This window comes from Peromyscus maniculatus, chromosome 21, assembly GCF_049852395.1.
Source record: "Peromyscus maniculatus bairdii isolate BWxNUB_F1_BW_parent chromosome 21, HU_Pman_BW_mat_3.1, whole genome shotgun sequence".
NCBI classification, from domain to species: domain Eukaryota; kingdom Metazoa; phylum Chordata; class Mammalia; order Rodentia; family Cricetidae; genus Peromyscus; species Peromyscus maniculatus.
This window is the reverse complement of record NC_134872.1, coordinates 32,514,136-32,534,080: the sequence shown is the minus strand read 5'-3', so window position 1 is coordinate 32,534,080 and position 19,945 is coordinate 32,514,136. Positions and strand designations below refer to the sequence as shown.

The 19,945-nt window shown below is 47.5% G+C and overlaps 1 protein-coding gene across 6 annotated transcripts in view; it reads right to left on the bottom strand.

The window, feature by feature from the left end:
• Window positions 1-561: 561 nt before the first annotated feature.
• The window catches only part of Uxs1 (UDP-glucuronate decarboxylase 1), a 76,390-nt gene continuing 57,006 nt past the window's right edge, over window positions 562-19,945 (bottom strand). For all 6 annotated transcript variants that reach the window (XM_006993542.4, XM_006993543.4, XM_076557252.1 and 3 more), the window contains exons 10-15: window positions 18,541-18,660; window positions 12,078-12,121; window positions 8,594-8,654; window positions 7,125-7,182; window positions 5,353-5,456; window positions 562-1,396 (exon numbers count right to left, since the gene is read on the bottom strand). In XM_006993542.4, the coding sequence (XP_006993604.1) occupies window positions 1,265-1,396; window positions 5,353-5,456; window positions 7,125-7,182; window positions 8,594-8,654; window positions 12,078-12,121; window positions 18,541-18,660 (519 nt within the window). In that variant the 3' untranslated portion in view covers window positions 562-1,264. The remainder of the gene's footprint in view (window positions 1,397-5,352; window positions 5,457-7,124; window positions 7,183-8,593; window positions 8,655-12,077; window positions 12,122-18,540; window positions 18,661-19,945) is intronic.

The window sequence follows — 19,945 nt, the reverse complement described above, 5'->3', positions numbered from 1 at the left end:
CACAGACTTTGGGAGAGTTCTTAATGAAAATGTTAACTCCTGAAGTTTTCATTTCACTCAGCAAAACTTGCTTGAGTTCTACACTAGAAAAATGAAGAAAGCTTTTGTGTCATCGGGTTTGTGATGCTACAGGATGCAAAACCTCTCCTAACCCAGGCTGAGCTTTGAGAACTTCACACCATAGTTAACAGAGCCTAAGTGCCTCTAAACTCCAAATCCCCAGTGCTGAAAGGGCACTCGGATTTCAGACTTCAGAACAATTCAGGTTTGGGATTTATGATACCCAAACTATACTCTATGAAACTATTCCCAAGTTAAACAAAATAAATTTTGAAATTTGGAACACTTGATCTCAAGCATTTCAGATAAAGACACATACAGTGTGTACCATATACATAGATTCAGCCCAAGTAGCACACAGATGATTCTAATGCCCACACATGAAGTTAAGTATGGTGTAAACCATATGTTCTCATAATTTCCTCAAACTAAGATCTCCAGTATTATTCTCAGCAACCCAACATCTGATGCAAAGTCGAAAGCCAACTTTGTAGCTCAAAGTCCATGACCAGCGAGTTTCAATATTTTATTAAAATAGCATATTTAACAATGGTTAACCAAGAATACGTTAACGTTGTTCCCCGACCTCCCCACCCCAATATGCAGCACAACACAGTAGTGATTTCAAATATCCTTGATCAAGAACCAACGGAGATGTTTCAAAGTCAAGTCTGCAACTAAGAACCAGACCTTCAGAAAATTCTAAATTAAAAAAGAAATAAAACTTTCCAACACTTTTCATTTATCCCCAAATAAACGCTGGTGCGCCGCCCCCCTGACAATACCACTAGGATTTTTACTCCTTATGCATAGTGTAACGTTTCATTTATAAGTACCCACTTTTATAAATAAAATTGGCATTTTCCACCCCATTTAATGTTTCTTTTCAGCTTCACAAAGAAACCAGTAAATAAAACTGTCAACGACAGTTACAGCATACACTCTAACAGCAAGATAAAAAACCTGAAAATAGCAGAGATGCATCTAGGCTGTTGTACATAAAAAGACAGATTTCAAAAGTGCAAGGCAAAGTCTGCAGGTTTTGAGGGAGCTTTTAGGCACATCCATGTCTTTAAAGCAAGCTTCAGAATGAAATTCCAGTTTGTTCTTCATGACACCTGTTTAAGTCTTTAAAAAAAAAAAAAAATCCCACAAAAGTCCATTTCATTAAATGTAAAACGGAGTCTCATGTCCTAAGGGTAACTCAGCTGTGGCGCGTCCGGCCCTTCTTCACTCTGGCGGGCTTAGGTTTGGGGATGTACTGGTTATTGGCCTGGTACTCTAGCTCCTTCCGGAAGTAGTGGATGGCTTTGTTCAATCCTTCCTCCAATGGGACCTGTTGGAGAGAGTGAGAAAAAGGGACAAGGTCCCATCAACAGAAAGGCAAACAGCGAAGTGCCCTGGAGATGTGAGTGTGCAGTCAGCTGCCCACTTCATGAGGACAGACAAAGCCTCACTCTGGCCACGAGTCAGTCTATCAAGGCCACTTTGGAGATGCCCGAAGTTCTTCAGAGCTACTTTTGGAACACACTCTACAAGTTAGCAAGTGACACTGACTATCAGTGACCTCAAGGTCCCAAGGCTCCCGAGTCCCCTCTTGCAGGCATGCCTACTAAAGCCAGTTGCAGAGACCATTTCTGAAATGTATGTGGGTCCACTCTTTTGAGGAAATCCTCCACAAACTGGAAGGAAGATGCTCTGAGGAGGCGGGCTCCACCTGCCTCACTGGGCCTCCCCCACGACACACTTGCACTCACACAGACGGCTTAGGTAGGGAAGGCCCCATGGACTGTGACAACATTTAAAGCAATCTTAACCTGGGGCTGGAAGCAGGAACCAGAAGTGTGCTGAGTCACACAGGCTAAAGAGAAAGCTGTGGAGCGAGGCATTGCCAAGAACTACAGTCAATTTGCTGGTGTGTGTCTGTCCTAATGATGGTGATAGTGTTGTAGGTGTCAGAATACAACAAAATACACCCTATTACATGTTTTAAATATGGGCATTTCACTATATACGCATTACATGAGACCCTGAAAGCAGAGGAAACACAATTAGACAAATCGATTAAACTAAACAGCTTCTCTCAGCAAAATAAAAAGCAGGCAGAGAGAACCTACAGAATGGAAGAAAATACTTGTCAACTATGTAGCTGATAAAGAGTTAATAGTAAAAACATATAAGGACCACAATTTTAAAAAACAGATTTAAGTAGGCATTTTTTTCAAGGGAAGGCACAGAAACAGCCAATAGGTTTATGAAAATGCTCAGGATCACCAAATATTAAGGGAATGAACATAAAAACACCTCTTCACCAAGTTAAGATGCTTTCTCTACTTAAGTTGCCCGTACTCACATGCATACACAATTATGTTTGAGATGTCTAGGTGTCTTTGGATGAGACTTGCATTTCCTATCAATTAAGACTCCTATTACAAAGAATCCAATGGCAAATTTCTGTATCTCCGTGTCTTTCCGATGATGTCTGATAAGCTACAAGTTCTAAGCACATATCCTGGCTGTACATGCACCTCTAAAACCAAGAGTGTGTATTTAGTAAATACACATTGACTATTTTCCCAAAACATTTTGTTTGAAACACATGCTTTGGGGACAAAAGGACAAATGACAAATTCTTGCCCAAAGCCAGAGAACCTGGAGCTGCAGAGGCGGCTGAGCTGTTGAGATCATTTGTTGCTCTTGCAGAGGACCTGAGTTCAGCTCCCAGCACCTACACTGTGGCTCACAGACATCTGTAACTCCAGTAGCAAAGGGGCTGATGCCCTCTGTGGGCCCTGCATGCACGTGCCACACATGCACACAAGCAGGTAAAACACTTACAAATATAAAATAAATGAATTAAAACAACAAACTCAGAGACCCCGGGCCTCTGCTTCCACAATTTGCTCTGTTCGGATGGGATTCCTAGATTTTAAGTCTGAGCATATTCATTTTTCTTTACTAATTTTCTGTCCTTCAGTGGATCTCTCAGACTCAAGGTTCTGTACAGCAGCACGGGAGTTGGACTAAAATCCTAACATTCCTTCAGAATTCATCATCACTTTAGACTCTACCTCCTCACATTGACCATGCCAAGCCTTTTCAACAGGTAAGCTGAGCACAGGGCAGCACTCTGCCTCCTGGTGGGTCCTCTACTGCTCTCACAGTGAGGCAGCCCCACCTGCCCTATGTTTACCTTCCACCCGATACGGTTTTGCTTCTGCAACAGCTGTTGGGATGGCTGCCATGCTATGAGGCCACATGCTCTACCCAGGGAAGGTCACTTCCAGAGGAGCACAGCAAAGAGCCAACGGCCAGACACAGTAGATGCAAAGAGGCATCTCCCTCCTGCAGCCTGGTGGGCCAGGAGAATATTCTATAAGGAGGTGAGCCTGTAAAGCACAGACACTTGAGGGGCGACTGTGGTCATACTGTGTCCCCCAATATACTGTGCACCCTAATAAACTTATTTGGGGTCAGTGAAGAGAACAGAACAGCCACTAGACAGACATAGGGGCCAGAAAATGGTGGCACACACGTCTTTAATCCTATCACTTGGGAGGCAGAGAACCATCTAGATCTCTGTGAGTTCAAGGCCACACTGGAAACCACCGGGCATGGTGACACACACTTTTAATCTCAGGAAGTGATGGCAGGAAGCAGAAAGGTATATAAGATGTGAAGACCAGGAACTAGGCCCCATTAAGCTTTTAGCAGCAGTTCAGCTGAGATCCATTTGGATGAGGACACAGAGGCTTCCAGTTTGAGGAAACAAGATCAGCTAAGGAACTGTCGAGGTGAGGTTGGCTTGCTCTGTTTCTCTGCTCTTTCAGCGTTCACCCCAATACCTGGCTCCGGGTTTGTTTTTATTAATGAGATCTTTTAAGATTTGTGCTACAGGCTACAGACAGCCCTGGGATATTGGTGTTCACGGATAGGGGAGGAGCTCTCCACCAAAAGGGACTAGGGGTTCAGAGGGTGAATTACAGCCTAGCAGTGAGGGAGAGGGAGCTGGATAGAGTTCAGTGTTTAGTTCAGTGGTTCTCAACCTTCTTAATACCGCGATCCTTCAATAAAGTTCTTCATGTTACAATTGTGACGCAACTATCTGAGATGCAACCCCAGAAAACCACTGGTCTAATAGGTCAGCCTGTGGAGAGCCTGACAGTCTAGGAGCCCCAGGAAGGAAGTCCACCTTCCTCCGACTCTTTCCGTCTTCACACTCTCTAGCTGGGGTTAGATCAGCACTGGGACCACTAGATCACCTTCGCTCACATGAAACCTTGCCCAGTCCAGCCCAGGACACCAGGGCCCTGCCGAGATGCTGCTGTCATCCTTGGATGCTCTGAACTTGAAATGTCACTCAGCTCATGGCACTTTTTCAAGGGCGGTGGAGCCCTTGGGAGGTGTGACCTTGCCAGCATGGTAAGTGCTATGGTGGGCCTTTGGAGGGTATACCTACCTGTTCTTTACTTCCTGACCCTGCATGGCAAGAAACCACTGCCATGGGCTCTGCAGCTCTGGCTGCCACACCTTCCCTGCCGCGAACTGAAACCCCCTGATACTGGGAACCAAAATAAACCTTCCCTCCCTTCCAAGTTGCTTTTGTAAGGTTTTTTTTTTTTTTTTGCTTGTTTGTTGTTGTTGTTGCAGCAATGAGGAAAACAACTAACATCCCCTTAACACTCTAAAGAGACTGATGTATGCCAGAGTTAACAGTAACCTTCAACCTGACAGACTAGAACTACCTGGTAAAGCATCTCAATGCAGTCACTGTCTTTATCAGGCTGATCTATGGGCATGTCGGTGAGATACTGCCTGGTTGTCTTAACTGTTATAGAACAGTCCAGCCTACTGAGGATGATGCCGTTTCCTAGGTAGGTTATTATGAGATGTATAGGAAAGCTAGCTAAATATGAACCAGTGAGCGGTACTCTTCCATGGTACCTGATTCCAGGTCCCTGCCCTGACTTCCCTCACTGATAGACTATGACCTGGAAGTGTAAGCCAAATAACCCCCTTTTCCTCCTCAAGGTGCTTTCGGTCAGTGTTTTATCAGAGCAACAGAATGAAATGAGGACATGTTAATGTACTCTCTTGAAAACAGCTCACAGGAGGCCCGAGTCATTTTCACTAACAGAGGATGAGATACCACTGATTGGAGAAAACCTTGGACCTGCCTGGACACTCAGGCCCACCCGACTTCCCTCCCAACACGGGCCAAAAGCTTGGGAGGAGAAGGACATGGGCGGTGGATGCCTTTCCCCTGAGGCCGGGGACTTCCTTCATACTCACCACAGGTTCCCACCCCAGCATCAGCTTTGCTTTTTTGATGTCTGGTTTTCTTTTCTGTGGATCATCCTGGGCTTCAGAGAGAAACTGAATTTCACTTCCACTACCTGAGTTTTTGAAAAAGGAAAAAAAAAGGTAAGGCCATGTGAATCCCTTATCACTAGGGGGCACTGTTTTCCTATCTATGGCAGGATAAAAATCATACCTATGCTAGAACAAGAGCAAGGACCCTACACAGGCAGCTCTGACAAAACCATAGGACAGGCCTCACAAACCTAGGCATGCGCCTGCACGGCCATTACTAAGCAGTTATGTGCAGGATGATTCTGGTCTCACAAGATCCTCCCAGGAGAACAAAAGGGCTTGTGCCAAGGACAAACCTACATGTCAGGTAACAAATGCAGATGTGCCTATGGGGCACAATCCCATAAACACAAATATACAAATGTGGGTGGAACCACCTTGAAGGCGGATGCTCCCAGTGGGCCAGCTTGGGTATCCGGAACCTAGGAATGCCCTCCCCTGGAGATCAGGTAGTCAACACCCTTCTTAAGCAACAGCATGCAATGGTAACTTAGAGCCTGATGATCTAGCCAGAGCAAGCCCAGAACCAACATGTAAGATATCAGCTCTGCTGCTGGATGAGGCATGTGGAGGACAGAAAAGCCTGGCCAAACATCCTGAGGTGGGGTGCTAGACTCAAGTGACCACAAAAGAAAGCGACTACAGAGACCACCATGCAGACCTGGGCAAGTGTGGCACACAGTCAAACAGTAGCAGGTGGGGATCCTAAGTCCTCCTCAGTTTGCACGTCTGGGTTTCCTAGACTGTAATGTGCACATGGATCACTGGGGCACCCTTATCTGGAAGCCAGAGCTCACATCTCCAGCGCCATGATACCAAGGTCTCCGGCCCGTGGTTTCCATCTGCACAGCAAAGGTTTCAAAGGCAGGGTGACCGGAGGGGCATGGTGACCGCAGCAGACCCTGCCTCACCAGTGGGCATGCACGGCTGGGAAGCGAGTCTGAAGGGGACTGCAGGAACCACACAGCACTGGGCTTAGGTGGCAGAAAGACTTCTGTCTCCACTGTCACGCAGAACAGGATTCCAGCTGTCCACAGCTGCTCACCACAACCCTGATCCAGGAATGTCAACATGGAGGAGCCCACTCAGCCAAGGGGGCAGCAGGGTCAAATCAGAGCAGCCTGCAGCACACATATATCGTGGTCCAGGCCAGATTGGCATGTCCTGAACTCAAGTTTCTGGACTGGAGACCAGACTTCCTAGAGCTCCAGCAAGCCTGGGAATGAAGCCGGGGCTACCTCCTTGGCACTTGTAACCCAAGGGCTGGGCCAGACCCAGGAACATCTGCTGCTTGATGGGAATACCACTCCAATGTCGCACAGCCAAATCCAGCCTGGACAGAACTAATGTCACTCTTTCCTTGCTCCTGAAATTTGGTCTCCATGGGAGTAGTGCTCGGAATCAGTGACGGTCACCCATGCAGGATGTGCTAACCTAACCTTGTCACACCTGGAGGGCAAATCTCTGCCCCACACTCCACCCAGACCTGCAACTAGACCTGGGAGCCAAGCTCATCTCACTCCATCCTCTCTTTGATCCCCAACTCAGAGGAGCTGGAAATGTTCCTCATAAACAATGCTACTCTGATTCAGTCAGTCAGCTTGTACTAATTCCCTACTCCCTAGGGCAAGTACTACTACCAGACAGGGTAAATGCAGATGACTTCAGTCAGAGTGATCTAGCATACTTACCAACAAGGTTTTTAATTAACTGAGCGAATTCCAGGATTGTGTGTTCTTCTGGGTTCCCCTAAGGAAGAAATGGATTCTCCTATAAGCATCATGGCAATGGCAGAACTCCCCTACTTGGGCCACACATACGACTTCAGAGACATTGGCTGCATGGATCATCATCAGCCCCCAGACTAGCCTGCCTCCAAGGAACTTGACCCCAGCTTCTTGTGCCACTGGAGCATTCTGGGATGGTTTTTATCCTGGCCAGGTACAAACCTATACTGTCGTAGACCTTTATCTGTTCCAAAGAATAGCCTTCAGGTAGGACAAGGTCATTGAAAGTGGAGTCACCCACACTGGGTGACCTTCCAGGACAATAACTTTTTAATCTACTACCTTTTCTGTCCCTTTAGTGTTACTCTGCATGTGGCTCTCCTAGGACAACATATTTCCTCTGTGAGAACCGTGCCAACCTCTCACAGTGCAGGGCGGAAGATCCCATAAGGAAGGCAGCAATGGATGCTGTCACAGACCAGCCAGTGTTCTGGGAAAGCCACAGGGACCGTCTCCCTGGGCTTGATGACGTCAGCTGACTGGGGTGGCGCTGCTAAGCAAACCCTGTCCTTCCATCACATTTTCTGACAGTCGCCGCGCGGCATTCATTTTTGCAGGGCCGGGGACGGCACTCAGGACCCTGCTCACGCTAGGAGGTCCCCCACCACTGCTCTAACCTATTACTCTTACTCCACGAGTACCACAGCACCGACCACGGAAAAGCCTGGCAGCTGTGCATTCTAAATCCCTCCAGCTTCCTACTTCTGAGACTATCCTGGACCCCGAGAACAAAGCATCCGGAAGGGCGGGGCTTAACTGTAGGCACAAAGAGAGACCCCGAGTAGCAGAGCAGAGTGATGGAAGGAGGGTGGGAGAAGGGGGCTATGGGGGGCTCTTCGCAGACGCTTTTCTGATTTGTGCGAAGACATATTTCTAAACAGATACAGTTCCTAAATGCTCTTATGCAAAAGCTTCCTAAAAAGAGTAAAGGAATAAAAGAACTTTCGGGCATAAACAACAGAACAGGGCCTTTTATCACAAGCCTTTATCCACTCACAGCTTCCATCCGCCTCCCCCCCCCCCCCCCCCAGACAGGTTTTCCCTGTGTAGCTTTGCTCCTTTTCTGGATCTCACTTTGTAGCCCAGGCTGGCCTCGAACTCACAGAGATCCGCCTGGCTCTGCCTCCCGAGTGCTGGGATTACCGCCCGGCCTTCACCCACCTTCTAAGTGTGATCTTCACACAAAGCCCTACAGGCAGAGGGAGTTCACTACACTGCTCATGCATGCCTCGCAAGGGTCGTGGTTCAGTGTCTTCCTCTGCTTTGTTTCCCTTGAGTAATGAGCAGACCCCACAGAAGCCAGTCACGAGCAAGCAAAGCCCTCCACGAAAGACCCTCCAGCTGCTGCAGAGGAGAGGCAGAACGGTACTCACCAAGTTGACAGGGCTGCTGACATTGCTGTTCATGAGTGCTACCAGGCCATTCACCAGATCACTGGAAAAGAGGAAGAGCTGGGTCAGGCAACGCCCACCATAGAGCGGGGATGCTGAGGGCACACACCAAACCTCCCCAGACAAAAAAACCCCAAAACCCAAATGGAAAACTGAATGTGGAAATAAAACCCTATAAATCAAGATGGTGTTTGTAACGCTAGCATGTTCATGGATGAAATGAATCCTGTAACACTGGGATTTGCTTTTGGTGGGTGTGGTGGGGTGGTGAACAGGGTGGAGAGAATGGGCTAAATCTACCCTTTCTGCGCATTTCTGAAAACAATCAAGGACCACAAGTTAAAGTAGGTATACACCCCCAAAGCCCCATGTTTAACGACACCCCAAAGCCCCATGTTTAACGTAACCCACGTGAGTCGGCCAAAACAAAAGTTACAACCGTTTATAAAATAAGCTCCACAGAAATGAATGGACTTCAGTATGCAAACTCCATACTGGCAAATCACAGCGAAAGCCAAACAAACTGAGCACTGCAATCAATGAGCGCTGCCGCCCCCGCCCCCAGCCCACCCTCGGCACATCCTCTGACACTGGCTGGCTGTCGGGGGCAGCTGGATGTTTCAGATGGAGTGTGATCGGCTGAGCCATGAAGGTGAAGAGAAGTAAGCAAACTTCCGCTTACCAAGGTTTGGTTCTTAGTTTCAGAAGCGTTAAAGTGTGGCTCTGTTAAAGAAAAGTTACTTCGTAAAAATGACACCTCACTGGGAATCTAAGTGCTTGCTCTACGCCCATGGTCAGCAGCTACAGTTCTGAATGAATCCACTTGGGAACCTCTCCCTCTGCCTCCAGCTTTCCCACAAGGCACAGGCCACTATGGGCCATGACTGGCTTCCAAAAGAAAACCCAAGAAAGATTTGTTCTTCTTTTAATTGGAAAAAGAAATTTTTTTTTTGGTGTGTCATTTAATAAGGTTATTTCTGCTTTCCCGGTTCCAACAATGGGAATTTTATATGATAACATTATATGCTTAATGTTCTGTTCTTAACAGATCAAGTGCAAATGCAAACCACTATTGACCTTGAATGATTTCTTTTCTAAGAGAAGCTGGCAAAAAAGTCACTTCATCACCATGGCAGTAGTCACTACATCCACCACGCATTCTTACGGCCCCCATCTGTGTGTGTGAGGAGACATTAAAGGCTACCATCAGCAGCATCCACACTGGCTCTTAACCATGAAAGTAAGGGTGGGGTCATCTGGAGTTGGAAGATGGCTGGTTCTTAAGCAGTCATCCTCTTTGGGAGAGGAGGGAGGGAGGGAGGGCCATGCACCTTGTACGTAACAGGCTGGCAACTTTTAAAGTCAAAATTGTGTTAAGTCATACTCATTCAGCCTGAAGCTCTTTAAAAGTGTCATTTTGACAAAGTGACTTTTAAGAACTATATCACATGCCCGTGTTATGTGAATGAGGACACAACCCAACCATGAGAGTATCAGACACGTCATGCTGGATGTCAATGCGGATGACCATGTAGGCCTTGGGTCCCCGCAGCGCTGCGGAGGCAACTGTGGCTCTGGGGACAGGTAACCAAGGACTGGAACTGCAGATTCAAACACTGTACAAAGTAAGAGAGTTTCCGTTTCTTAAAGGGGTGTGTGTGTGGGGGGGTGGGGGGTGGGGGGTGTTAAAACAGCAAGCCTCTGGTCAGGTCTCTGCAGAGACTTGAATCACTAAATAGCATCCCTAAGCCCTGCTGATCTCAGCACCACAGTGGCAGCATTATAGAAAGAGGCCCCACTGAAAGGGCCCACTCTTGTGAACAGAAAACTACTTACACCCTCTTTCCAAGGTGTCAGGTGGTCCAGGAGGTAACCATGTGCCTGTCACAGCAACTAGACGTGTGAGCTGTGGCCATGACAGGCCTGGTGTTTTGTTCTAGTTGGGTTAGCACACTGCTGAATTCTTCAAGTATTTTAATCAGCTACCTACACTCTTTGCTCCCCACCAAATATATCTGAAGCTGACGCCACTGAGGCAGGATGACAGAAAGGAGGCAGGCTTCTAACCAGTGCCCTTTGTATTACACCAAGTCTTATGATGGTGGACGATGAGAAAGTCTGGGGCCCTGATTATGTAGTTCAAGGATGAATTTGTGTACTTGAAGACATTAAGACCTCCTTGGAAGTCTGTGACTGGGGCGGTGTGTGTGTGTGTTGGGGGGGGTGAAGGGGGATGGAATGAGAACGCATTGTTATTATTATGAAGAGATGGTTCAGTACATGGTGGTCTGTATAGCTAGTCCAATCCAGCTACAGATACCTGCCCCAACACATTTCTCCAAGCACACAGACTGAGCTCCACACTCGAAAACAGAAACTGTCCCAGGAGGGAGACGCCACTTGTCCCCTGGTGAAATTGTTTCTTGGAATAAGCTAACCTATTTGGACAACACATGGCCAGCTAAATCTCATTTCCAGGCTTTTGGCCCTGTTTGACGAGCTATACATGGGTAAGGAGAAACAAACACTGACTGTGGTACGTGTTTATTCACAGCTTCTTTTGGATCACATGCAAGAATGTATATACTTGCAAGGAAAAAATTATACTGGCTGTTTTATCTTTTGGGAAAAAAATTAAAGCAGCATTCCCATTTTTCTAAGTGACTTCCATTGAGCTTCTCAGCTACTGAGACATGGTTGCTCGGGCTGAGGCTAGGGGTGACTCAGACCTGCACCCCACAGCTAACATCTTACCCTACAGTACCCCTGGACGGCTCTAAGATGCCTGGGACAGCATTTCCTGGTCAAGAGTCATTTGAGGTATTTGCATTTAAGAGCAAAAGTACATGGTGTCAAAATATAGACGTGGGTTTTACAATGATCGAGGGTGTTCGAAACTTCTATGGAATCTTTAATCACTGCAAATAGGTAAAAGACACTTCAGTGTAGTAATTGTTTAACATTACCAACTGCGTTGACCAACCAAATTCTAGGTGGTCTTCCAAAGACAACAATACAAGTCACCAAGTGAAACTATTCTCAAGGACCTGAGCCTGCCTCAACTTCAACACAAGGTCACCATTAAGAAACTCTTATCACATATTCTTAAAGACTCTCTCCATGCTAGAAAGCCAAGATTTGAAAAAACCGGTTGGACAACTGAGTCTGCAGGTTTGATGGGTGATTAACTGCCCCGCAGCACTGATTATCCAAGCTACCCTCACAGTGCTAGATAACTTCATCTGTGCACACAGTGCAACACTAGGTGGCAGTGGAAGATTAGCCAGGAGTCACAGAAATGGTGGATGAAAACCAACTTGAACAGAGAAAAGCAAGAGGTTCCTCATCAAATACTAAAATGAACTTACTCCACAGTTGAGCTGTGGAAATAACCAGCATGGACAATATATACTCAATGTTACTGTATTCCTCTACTCAAAACCAAAGTTGAGGACCAGAGCCTTACCTGACATACTGGAATGCCCTTGTCTGAGACCCGGATCCATATACCTAGAAGGAAACCAAGAGTTAGACCTGAGAAAAACTACCCTGACACTATTAGTGGGACTCCTTGGAATTCTATGGGTCTGACTTCAGAACCGATCCTTGAAGAGGCAGTGACATGGGTTTACAACATACTGAAGTTCATGAACTTGTTTGCCTGATCCATGTAACTGTCACCCACATCAAGGAAGTCTCTCTGCAGCAGACAGAGACCATCCCAGAAAACCACAACTGGTCAAAATACAGAGAACTGATCACGGGGTGCTCAGTTCAACCTACAATATAACTCCTGCACCGAGGTTCAGGGGACATTATGGAAAAGGGGGGTGGAAAGACTTAGAGAGCCAAGGGAACAGGAAACGTGCTGGGAGATCAGATGGTGTCCCCTAGAAATGACAAGGAAGATACATCCACAATATTGCAACGATATGGATGCTAAACAGGACTCAGACACTGACAACACTTATAAACACATGAACAAGGCCTCAGCCCTAGCAAAAGAACTACAGGCAACTAACAACTACTGAGAGAGGGAAAATCAGTCTTCCCCAAGAATGGGCCCCTGAACTGGTTATACAACACTAAGTGGTCAGCCAGGAAATCATATACACGTAAGCAACACTGAGTGGACTCAGCAGGTGTATTTATACATGTATGCTTCTGTGTTTGTGTGTGTAACAATAATAATCAAAGGAAAAGAGGTCATCAATTTGAAAGGGAGTAAAGAGGAAAATGGGAAATGTTGGAGATAAAGGAACAGGAGGGTTGAGGGAAGGGGAGAAAATAAGATAGTTTTATATATATATATATATATATATATATATATATATATATATATATATATATATATATATATATATATTGGTTTTTTGAGACAGGGTTTCTCTGTGTAGCTTTGCGCCTTTCCTGGAGCTCACTTGGTAGCCCAGGCTGGCCTCGAACTCACAGAGATCCACCCGGCTCTGCCTCCCGAGTGCTGGGATTAAAGGCGTGCGCCACCACCACCCGGCTAAGATAGTTATATTTTAATTAAAATAAATTATTAAGGAAAACAAAAAGCATCTTGAGCCACATCTCATACTCCGTACTTCAGCACTGACACTTAAGATGAGCATGTATATACATATACATCAAGTTTTTCCTCGGAAGACAATGTCCAGTTACCGGCTTCTATCCATGTCTTAGAGTGCGTCAGGAGCCACATAAGACTCTGGGACTGCATCCTAGAGGCCGGTCGTGTGGAAAGCACTAACGTGAAGACTGTTAGGTCGGGGCTCTACACACACACACACACACACACACACACACACACACACACACACAAATGTGAACAATATTCAGTGGGGTATCTACACATATATACACACACATAGACACTAATGTGAACAATATTCAGGGGGAGGGGGCTCTACACCCTGGATGCATTACAAATGATAGACTTCTGCCTACACAGGCAGTAAACTATGGGGCAGACTTGTTCATAGCTGTCTAGCTGGCTCCTAGGGTATTCTAACATGTGGCTAAGGCCAAATTGAGACCCTCTAAAAGACTGAGAGGATCCAGAGGTACAGGTTTGGAACACCCTTAGTCCTGTGAGCCAAGAACTGAGCTAGAGGACCTGAGTGCTCATAAAAAGCCTACTGTGACAGAACTCAGCAGTTAAAATCAACTAACAGTGGGAACCAGGAGGTCCTGGCTGGTGGGATCAACTATTTCACCTGAGGCTGCCAACCCTTCTTATCTGACTAGGTCTGCACAGTTGTCTTCCCACTCCCCTAAAAGTAATGCCCAAGTGCCAGCCACAGCTGGAATTAGCTTCTGTGAGGGAAACCAAGCTTTATATATATTCCTCAAGCTCATGGAAGACTCTTGAGGTGCAGCTCAGGTCAGAGCCCCTTAGCACACATCCAGAGGGGTTTAGTCTTACTAAAACATGTTTCACTTCTGATCTGCAAGATCTTGGGGGCTGAGCCTGAGAATTCACCTTTCTGAGACTTCTGATGTGTGATGTTGATGTTTCTGGGCTCATGATCTGAGAACCTTTGCACTAAAGGACATGCATGCATGCTTACAAAAACTCCATAATGACAGGAATGTGGCTACACTACCAATGTTTGTCTTGATTTTTACATACACAAGCAAATACAAGCAAATGCTGTCCCAGGCATCTTAGGGCCATCGAGGGCACTGTAGGGTGAGGTGGTGGCTATAAGGATATAGGCTATACAGATCTGGGCAGCCCTCAGCCTACCTCAGTTGGAACAACTATGGAGCTTTATTCTGATTTAGGTAAGGGGCCTGGTAGAAGTCCCTCAGAAAAATGAAAATGATATTTAAAATTTCAAAAATTCTAACCACTATAGATTTTTCTGGAAAGTAGGGAAAAGCATAGTTGATGTGCCTAGACTGTCATGCTAACATTTACCACACATGTCGAGTTCAGGGATTGGGGCTTTCAGAGTCTGCTCAAGGATGGAGGGCCCCTGAGACAAAGGTGAACAATGCTGTATATGGAGTCGTCTGTGGACAGGATGCAAGAACTACAGGAGCAAATCTCAGCAGAGCAACGAGGACAGAGGCTCGAGAAGCCCCATTGTCTTGCTGGTTCAGAGTGAGCGTGTCCTCCTGGTTCACTGCCACACTCGCCGGGGGACTGGAGGCTACTCCTTGTCCACAGGCCAGGCAGAGAGAGTACACAGCCACACTCACGAGTCTGTACAGCCCCGCACTCTGGCATCCACGTGAGCCCTCTGGCTTCACATCACAGGACAAGAGAGACTCAAGGAGATTCTGGGGACTCCAAACTGCTCTCAGGGGACTAAGTGCTGTCTGTGTTCAGGTCACAGCAGTACGGTGACTCGGGAGTCACCAAGATGATTAGGGGGTGGCAAGAACAGCAAAGGGAGCTGTCACAGCACCGTCCTCTACCATGTGTACTAGGTACTTTAGCTCTGAGAACCTCCGCTGAGCTGAACAAGTTCCAGAGTCTCCAACCGTCTAGGCCGAGCTGGGCACTTCCCAGACTGTGTTAACAGAAGCCCTGCTTAGTGAATCCAGCCCTCATAACTCTGCCTGGGCTTCTCATCTCTCCTCAACCCCCCAAGCTGTGAGGCTGCCTGGCCTCCTTCAGCAAGAATCTGGGAGGTCAGAGTGGTCAGGACCCCCTTCCCCAAATGCTTCTTCCTCTTTCTTTTTCTTGCCACAGATTCACTCTGTTCCTTGGCTGTGAGTTCATAGCATCTCTCTCCCACTCTACCCTGCTCACTTCTACACAGAACCACCTGACAAGGGGAAGAAATGGTATCCCGATCCAAAGCATGGACAGTTAGTTCATTGGGCTCTTGATGGGCATAGAATTCTGTGGAACAACAACAAAAAACCCCAAACACTCAAATGCCCCTTCAGGCCTTCTGCCTGGGTGGCTAGGGAAGAAGGAAGTGTGGCAGGCTCCGGATTAATGGTATTCGGTTGGCGCCAGTGATCTCTCCCCACATCTCTGGCACTGAGTCATGCGGGGCCAGAAGACAACTCGTGAGATATGACCTCTGCCAACAATGTGTGCATTCTTGAGGCTGCCAGAGGACTTGCTTTCCTCCTTAGCATGGGGCCCTTGAAGCCGCCAAGGAGGCAATAAACTGGAAAGCTGTTCCTCTGAAGGCTGCTAGCAGTTTCCTCTGCAAACAAAGCTGCTCGGACCGTGTGTAAGCCACTGTATATGGTGGATGGAAAGGCATTGGGATGTCGTTGTCTTTCTCAATAGAGATCATCTGAACCCCAAATATAATTGTCCCCCAGCTTCCATGGAGATTGATTCCAAAACACTCCATAGATATCAAAATCCAGGATGGCCAAGTCCCTTTTGTGAAATGGTTTAGAATTTGAATATAAACTATGTACACTCTCCATACAGGAAAACAACATCTGTCCGTGTTATCACAGACACCATATTTTCTAATGCTTTGACTTGGCAGCTGGCTGAATCAGCAGCTGGGAAACCTTTGGAGAAAAGCCAGATGCTACAAGGGGGGATATGGAAGACAGGTTCACCTAGCAGTTACAGCTGCAAACTGCTGCTTTCTGTGGCTAACCACTGAGCAGCTTTCCACTCACTGCAATACAAAGCAGCCATCACACACTTGATCTATAATTCAATCGACTTTTGTCTCATACTGCCTGTGTGCTAGGGCCAGGGACCCAGCTGTAAATGGAAGGAACAAAGGTCCTGGTTCCCAGAGCTAATGCTATGCTAGGGGCCTGGAAATGTAGTGTTTCACACTTGGTAGCAGGTACAATGGAAACCAGACCACGATGACTAAAAGCCAAATGGTACATTCACGTAGAGTGGTCCAGTCAGCACTGTCCACAGAGAATGAGGGAGAATGCCGAGGAAACACTCCCAGAACAGGCAAGACAGGAGCTGAGGAAGCCAGTGTGAGGAGTGGGAAGTGGGGAGGTAGGAGCCATGGGAAAGGTCTGTGGCATACGCTGTTCCTGAGATGAGGGGTCTTTGGGTCTCTCCTCTTCAGGAGGCTGGCTCTAGGCCAGGCTGAGAGAACATGACTGAAGGAGAACAAGGATGGGACACTGTGCTGGCAGGGCAGATCCAGAGCCAGGCCACGGGATGAGTGGCGGAGCCCATAAATGGTATGGAGAGAGAAGCCAGGTGTGGCCACAGAACCTCCATCAAGGGGCAGCAAGGTGTCATTTAGGGAGAGGAGAAGAGTGAGCTTGGGCCATTAGAGAGCAGGAGCAGATGTCTAGAATTACCTCTTTTCTGGGAGGTACTCATCAAAACTCACCAACATAGTGTGCCTGTCTGGAGGGGCTACCCACTATGGACGGGGAGGCTCTGTCCTACACTGGTAGCAGAGCTAACACATACGAAGGACACACAACAGACAACAGGGATTCGGAGGAGAGGCCCCAGATCCAGGTTGTCACAGGCTACAGAAGCTCAAGCACTTTGATCTCTGTACCCCAGTCTCCTCACATGGACAATCAGGGTCAGAGGCACCTGCAGCCCTGCTCTGAGTATTAAGTGAGTCAGCAGAAATAGAGACCACTCAACAGAGAACAGTGCTCTAACTCTGTTGATCAACCCATTGGTGGGGACACACATGGATACACAGTTCTTGAAATATCAACTTTACAGTGGGGTCACCTGTGTGAAACCCCTCGAAAGTCAAGGCCTAAGTAGACCCAGAATGGTCTGACACAGAATTTTCTGACTTTGCAGTGGGTCTATCAGGAGGGAACCTGTGGAATGTGGATAAGTACGTGAATGGTCAAAAGAGCCTTTCCCCTGAGAGATAATCCGTAAGTAAAGCTAGAGAGACAGCTCACAGGATAGGGTGCTTACCACACAAATGTAAGGACCTGAATCCAGGTGCCTAGCGCTCACACTGAAATCCATGTGTGGCACTGTGCACTTGTAATTCTAGCCCTAGGGAGGCGGGGACAGGAGGGTTCTAGGGGATTCTAGAGGATTCTGGCAGCCAGTCTGGCCAACTGATTAGTTCCATGTTCAATGAGAGACAATGCCTCAGAAAATAAGGTGGAGAGCAATGGTCAACATCTGGACTCCATATATATGCATCTGCACACATGCGTGCAAGTACACACACACACACACACACACACACACACACACACACTAAATCATTTTCAAAAGGAAAAGAATTTTAAAAATCTGTAAACTATTATTCAGAACTTCTGAGAAAAGGGATGTTTAACTTCAACACAACAGCAGAGCAAAGATGTGGAGGCAGACCACCAAGGATAGAACTGGGAAGGCCAGAAGAAAGAGAAGAGCAGAGATGGGGAGAGCCTGGGGACTCATCAAACAAGGGGACCCAAGCCAAGTTGTACGCAGGCCAGGGGTGCAGCTTCCCCGGGCAGGTGAGGGCTGTGGATGGGTGTGGGGTGCTTAGTCCTGCTGTCTAGATGATACCCTGGACTGACAGGTTAGGAGCAGCATGTGTTCAGACTACTAAGCTTGGACCATGGGAGCTGCACTGGGCTCTTAGAAATGACCTGAGCAGTTTTCATCCCTCCTTGTAAAAGAGTAAAGACCTTATAAAGACGTGGCTCAACTTCCTTCGCACACTGACATGCACCTTCCTAGATCCACATCCATTCATACCCCTGGCCTTCACTAAGAGTTAGCCCTAAGAAAACAGTGGAGGTAGTTTAAGCAGGCCAGTGGGCACAGGTGGAGTCCAGGAGTCCAGGGTGAATGCAGCAGGCACCCGGGCTCACTGGAAGGCATTCCTGGTCTGTGTTCCACCCACGTGTTTCTGTTCCTCTCATATGGGTAGAAGAGATACACATGAACATGAAATCTCAACTCTGGAAACCTAAGTCCCAGAATCAAGTCACTCCGGCTTCACTCCATGCGTCCCCCGGGCCCAGAGAGCAGTACTCACCGTCAGCGGCTCCCCCTGGAGTGCTTGCAGGATGAAGTTGCTGACCACCCGCCCGTCATTCATGTGCATTCGTGGCCCGAAGGTGTTGAAGATCCTTGCCACCCGTACTTCCACACCTTCCTGGAACGGAGAGAAAGGCTGTGAGGCATGCCTCTCTGCAGTGGGCAGTCCTCTTCTGCATCTCTAGTGCCTCGCACTGATGGAGAACAGGCTGTTTTTCGCTCATCATAAAGCCACTGGGCTTTGCAGAGCTACATCAAAGCCCAAGCTGCCTCAGATTTCACTGAGGAAAGGCCAGTAGTCTGGGCACTCTGGTGGGGAAGCTATGAGACAGTTGTGTGAGGGTAAACTGTTTATAAAACCGTTCTCCAACAGGTGCTGATTTTCCCATGGGGTGGGGGTGGGGGTCACGCCCTAAAATTTATTAAGGAATCTTCTGTCTGTAAAACCAATGACAGAAAACAGACGTATGTTTGTTATGCACTTCAAGTTACAGCCATGGTGCATGCCAAATGTCTGGTTAGGATGGAAATGGCATTAAATTACACAGCGCAGACTAATGTGTGGTTATGGGAATCCAGCACAGATCTTAGAGCCTATCCCCGGGGATGGCAGGGATAATGTACTAAAGAGGGGAGGAGCGGAAGGAGCAGGGATGCTGCTCTCATCATAGGATAACTCAAAAGTGTCCACTTGCATTTAACTGATGAGACTAGGAAAGAACCAGAAGGGGATGATCAGAACATGGCGTGATTCTCTGCAGAGACTGGAAAACCTCAGCGGTATTACAATACTCAAACAGGCATGCAGCGGAGGGGAGCTCAAATCAGATGCTCTTGCCCTCTATCTGCTCTCCCTTCTCAGGAACAAGCATCCAAAGCATGGCCTTATGAACTGACCTCTGCAGACAGTTACTGCCCAACACATAAACAGCAGACCTGCAGATTTTTCCATCTGGACCTGAAACCATCAGGCAAGCTAACTGGAATCAGCTGAAGATTCTTAAGAACTCACACGAAACACTGAAGTAGCTGTAGCCACGGTTGCTACTTCTGCCCACAGCAGCCTTGTGGCTTTCCAAATGGACACTCTTAAGCCTGGAGTTCACACCTACATTAGCTACACTGAAGGAGATAAACCTGAAGCTCCTTTCAGTTGAGACCTGTTCCCTTCCCGGACACCAGCATCTTCTGGCATTAGCATGCCCAGCTCTTTCTTCACATTGTCAGCACACCTTTGCCTTGACACAAAGGTAACCCGTGCACAGTTCACCTGACACTCATCCTCTACCCTCTCAGTGGGATACTGACCTAGAGCCAAGAGGTGTCAGCAGGCTGAAAACTGGGGAAGGTTCACCAGGGCAGTATGTCATTGAAGGCAGAGTCAATCTCTGAGGGATCAATGG